Source organism: Branchiostoma floridae, chromosome 5, assembly GCF_000003815.2.
Source record: "Branchiostoma floridae strain S238N-H82 chromosome 5, Bfl_VNyyK, whole genome shotgun sequence".
Taxonomy (NCBI): Eukaryota; Metazoa; Chordata; class Leptocardii; order Amphioxiformes; family Branchiostomatidae; genus Branchiostoma; species Branchiostoma floridae.
In genome coordinates this window covers 17,831,793-17,837,255 of record NC_049983.1, presented here as the reverse complement: position 1 = coordinate 17,837,255, position 5,463 = coordinate 17,831,793, and the positions used below count along the sequence as shown (strand labels likewise).

General features: G+C 42.7%; 1 protein-coding gene across 1 annotated transcript in view; it reads left to right on the top strand.

Annotated features, from left to right (window-relative positions):
• The first annotated feature begins 1,471 nt into the window (after positions 1 to 1,471).
• Positions 1,472 to 5,463, top strand: part of LOC118415200 (NXPE family member 3-like) — a 7,635-nt gene continuing 3,643 nt past the window's right edge. Inside the window, exons 1-2 of the mRNA XM_035819587.1 lie at positions 1,472 to 1,610; positions 4,314 to 4,416. Coding sequence (XP_035675480.1) covers positions 4,315 to 4,416 — 102 coding nt within the window. The 5' untranslated portion in view covers positions 1,472 to 1,610; position 4,314. The remainder of the gene's footprint in view (positions 1,611 to 4,313; positions 4,417 to 5,463) is intronic.

Below are 5,463 nucleotides of genomic sequence, written 5' to 3'. Positions count from 1 at the left end.
ATCCCAGAACCGCTTGCGATCGGTCTTCTCCGTAGTTCTCCGGAAGTTACCGGACATGTACGAAGTGTACCGACATAGGCCGAACAGGACTCGCCGATTCCGAGCAAGAATGCAACCATACATAATAAATCCATGCATTCCATGCATTAAAACGTTTGTATGACTGACTGTTAGCATATGATTATAGACTTTTTTGTTCAAACAGTTAGTTAGTTTGTCACATTTGTGGAAAAATTGACATGACACCAAACAGACGGGAAGACTAACGTTAACGTTAACGGCACTGAACTTTAATCGGACAAATTCCAGCATATTCAAAACTCAACCATGAATAAGCAAGAGGGCTTTTGCGCTTCTGGAAACTATTTAGTGCATTGTTTACTATGCTTCCCCGGCCATTGCTACACGTGCATTGGTCTGCCACTTTCTGTTGTGTCGTGAGAAAATAACATTTCAAAGACAGTGTAACTGATAGCAAGTCCTTTGGGATTCTATTCCCAATGGAACTTTAATCCAACACAATAATATAACAAGGCTGTTTCTCTATGGATTTCATATTTACGACGACAAATTTGTATCAATCAGCAGGCACTTTACTCAAGGTTAAATTGGCACATCATTGGCACATCAGCGGTTTTGAACCCGGGACCTTTGGGGTTTGGGCCTATTAGTTTGGGCCAAACAACTTGCGGACTGCGCCACACGATGCCACACGATGCGCCACCTTGGACGCCATACCTTGTCATGTTGCTTTTGACCATGCTTCAATTGGTGCAATTCCTTGTGGCGAAAGTCGAAAAATTTTGTTCAGTTCAGTTTCCACTATGTTTTATTGTTCATCATTACACAGTAAGAATCAGTAAGGTCCATGCCACTTGGCCCAGTCGCTGATTCGAGAGAGTATTTCTTTTGTGTAAATTATGGACCAGACGTTATGGACGGCCTCTTCTCCTTTTTGATTCAAGGACTGAGGACCAAAGGAGCAGTTTAGCGACTGGTTCACCATGACGAATAACATGGCCAGCATGGCTTCGTCGCTTCACTTCAGCAGAGATAGGTGGAAGATTCCCATAGAGCTCAAAGCTTTGTTGGGTGTGTTCCCACCTAGGATCGTTGTATACAATGCGTACCCGGCTGGTGAAGGAACCGTCCTGGGCTGTGAGATATTCATGGTCCACGACTCACAGCCGTAAAGCAAAATGTAAAACAGCACAAGATTGGAATACTTTTATTAGTTGTTTCAAGGACGTTACATCAACGTCCTTGGTTGTTTGTTTCTTTTATGATGTGTGATTTATGTATGACACTTGCATACACCAATCTAAATGTCACGAGATGCATGATTGCTCTGACCAATCACGGCTCTCAAGGTAGTAACGTTATATGGTTGTGCGCATTATAAACTGAGCATTGGAGTTGAACTTTGAACTTTGTGCAAAGGAACAAAGGAGCCAACGTTAATTAAGTTTAGCCCGGAAATGGTGACAGAGCGAGCTACCGCGCACCCAGGGACACACCTGACATAGTTCAACTAACGTTACGTCGTATTTGGAAAATGTTCTGCGTCGTAGCCAAAAGTGATGATTTTCAACGGATTAGAGAACCGAAGGGTAAAGCATATACTTTTTTCCTCTGCAGTTTGGTGTGATTTTTAGTTTGTCACAGTGCCTAGCTACTACTCTGAGTGCATGGGCAGTGTCGTCTGTTATTCATATACTAACTCACTTTCCTGACCAGTAAATGTCTGATTGACCCAGTAAAACGCATACTATTACTGCTACTACTATACTGAGTTGCAGAATCAACAAAGTTGAGTTCCCTGCCCATGGCCACTATGTTCGATTCATCAGTATATCCACGTCCCTGCCACAAGTTGACCAGTCGGACGGCCTTTATTCCAAAGGAGCAGTAATAAACAATAGCAACTGGTTCACCGGCATTCGAACTGGGTGATGGAGTTGAAGGCTTAGTATTTGCTTAGTGCACATAAAAGAAGTGACTGTTAAGTTTGATTTAGCCCGGAAACGTGTCGACAGAGCGAGCTACAGCCCACCCTGGCACCCCAGGGACACACCCGACAGACTGAGAGTGAACCACGTCGTGTTTTAGGAAAGGTACTCTGCGGGAATGTGACTTGCAAAAAACTAGTGTTAGCTAATCTCCTAGCGGATCCTACGGTAAGGCATAAGATATAGTATCGTAGAGTTGGCGTAGGATCTGCTGGGAGATTAGCTATGATCCATGATAGGTGAGAGCAATCAAAGCCTAACAAGATTTGGATTGGAGTATTCGTTTTTTTGGGTCAAGACCTTCAACGTTTGCTACTTTCCGCAGTGCATTACAAATTGTTTAGCTTGCTAGTGTTTACACTTAGATTCCCACAAGTGGCAAGTTGAAAGTTTGTACTACAGTAGTAGACATGTAGTCGTACTGTATGCCTATACTTGTAAGCTAAACCTGTTCTAGACTAGTCACCTTTACTGTACTGGAGGAAGCATATTTCGCAGCCAATACGGCGAATCAAGCATTTTTGGAAATAGCTTTGATAGTGGGTCGTTCAGTTTCAAAAACTGCGCGCGACACACACATACTGCCATAATGGCTATGCCACGTCATCACGAAGTGGTAAACTCAAGGACAGCTTTCATTTTACTGCGTTAGAACAAGGACATAATGTGTACTTGGTTAAACGGGATGTAATTTATAACGTCAACTCCCATAATTCTGGGGCCCATAATACCACCACGCCAAATATTAAACATTGTTACAGAGGTCTTCTCAAGATTGTCTTGAACAACTAATTATCTAAAGTACCTATACCTCAGTAATGGCCCCTTTCCACTAGACGGTGACGCGCTGCGCTCTCATTGCCACCTAAATAGGATATGTGTAGCTTTCGCTTTCACACTGGACATATCTTACAAAACGTAAAAGTGTGACCGAGAAGACAACAAAACACACAAAGGTCGCAGTGGAAATGGGGTATAATAGTGAATATAAGCCATTACGTGACTGGGCACCTGCTTGCCTCGAGCGCCATATTTGGCCAGCCTCTATGAAGTATTACGAATGGTCAGCACACTGGTAACATTAAATATAGTGCTCCACGTTGTGGAAATATCTAACTACTTCTTCCCTACTCTACACACAAAAGTTTATGTTGGGCGCTCTTGTCGGGCTCTCTATCAAAATTTCTTTGTACTCTCTTTCTTTGTGTCTACTCTCCAAAAGCCTAACCTCTGCTTGAATAGTTCTCAACAACTCCTTATTTAGTTACAATATTATGGGCGCTGTTTTATACAAAGTAGGCAAAGCCATTAAACTCACTCAGAAAATTGGTTAAAAGAGCTAGGTAAAAAATTAGTATTATCAGAAAGACATTGATCGTTTTCAAAGTCTTCGTGTTTGTCACAAGTATGACACAATTACAATAGTTAAATTTTAAATTACCTGAAGGTGTAACATTGTTTGGATCAGTTCTACTGCTCGTGTCCAAAGCCGTGGAAAGGACTAAATTATCTGACCTGTATACGAGGGGTGATCAATAAGTTCTCGGCCTCACCAGGAAATAATAAGTACAACATCATATTAGTAGTATGAAACCTTTTATCAATATTCTCTAAATTTCTAATCGTTGAAGTCATTACTTTCCAGTTGACGTCTTTTTGAAAATCAGTAGGTAATTGGTAAGAAAAACAAGGGTAAACTGTACATGTGTTCAGACATGTATGGGTCGAGACATTGTCAAATGTTTGATAATGATACCCTTCCACATTTTAAACAGAAAGAAGTGGGTAAACGTATCTGACTCTCAGCAGAGCAAGTTGACCCGGACAACCCAGGGCACTGCTCAATTGTCTTCTCTAGCCTGCAAAGAAATGATGAAACTGATTTGAATTTTGGAAGACATTCAGAAAAGACTTTATACTTGGCATCTATGCTTCGAAATTTGAATTCTGCATCTTTTTTTCTGGGTGAGGTCGAGAACTTATTGATCATCCCTCGTATACCTCGGTAATACTGATATTGCATTGTTGCATCTCTTTAAATTCATGTATTGTTTCCATTTGTATTGTATAATGGCATACGGTGGAATTGATTATAAGATCTAGAGTTGATATTGAGTGTTCTGATCGATTTTGCAACCGCATGTTGTTTATGAGCCAATAACCGACCGGGCACCTGTTCGCCTTTAATTAACGCACCTTCTGTCGAAAGACAACAACCTCTGTCAGCACTAGATCAACCAGATACACTTCTGGACTACGGCACGCCACTGTCAAACTGTGTTTCCTTTACGCCTTCCTCTTTAGAATGGCGAAAACACAGAAGGTATCGACTGGGAGTGTAAGATGCTTCTTCCTAGTCGTGGTCTCGGCAGCGGCGCTTGGATACTTGCTGCTGTATTCTGTACAGGTGCGTATACGAATCTATATTATGATGACCTACTGGTTGCCTTGAGAGATTGTTTGCGGGACTACGGATCGACGAACCCGGTTCGGTCCATTTCGGTTTTCTTCGGTAAACTCCGTAAATGTCCGGTAATTTCGGTTCGGGGAAGTCATGGAGACCGTTCGCGCATCGCATGACATAACATCCATGACTTGAGATATTTGTACTTCACACCGCTTCATGGTGCCATGCTGGTTACTACAACCTGCAAGAGTCAGTCCTGTAATGTGTTCATTTCGTCTTTACACAACACACCTTGCGACTTCCGGATTTAACCACCCATCATGGATGACAATACGTCATGGTCACGTGAGTGCAAAGACCAGTCAACGGATGGTTGTTTACCATGGGAACCGTGGGTGCCATTTCAACAATCGTGGAGGTTACCATTACACCAACAAAGTAGCAGGGCGCAGTATTTATGCTCGACGCGGCCCGGGTTTAAAAAATAAACCTTATTTATGACGCGAGTAATTGACTTAGCGTTAATTATTGATAAAAGTAATACGGATACAATTGTTCAAGGCTGACAGAAAGATTTGAGAGGCAGCCAGGTAACGTTATAACGTGTGCTGCGTAGTAAAGGAATCAATGTTTGAGATTGGATTGTGAAGGTTTCCAGTTCGTGTAAAAATGAGCCTGATTACCTAGCCTCCTTTACCTGCCTCTCTGGGGGCATTGGCGTATCAAAGTTGCGCTCGAGTCGCAATTTTTAACTGAGAATACGCCGGGAAGTAAAATATGCCGCGAAAGTAAAAATGACTCCTGCCGGGAGCGAGTACAAGCTTCCTGGCAGATAACGTTACATGTACGAGTATTCCTTTCCCGGCATTTTTCCTTTCGCGGCGTATTTTCCTTCTTGCCGTATTCTCGCGAATCGACCTACAGCACCCCCCCCCCCCCCAACTTTAATATAGCCTCTACCAGGCTTCGTGGTTTGGTGGTCTAATTGTAGAAATTGGTCAAATAGAGTAAATACTACGCTAGGGGAGTCCGCCGGCCTAGTAGGGC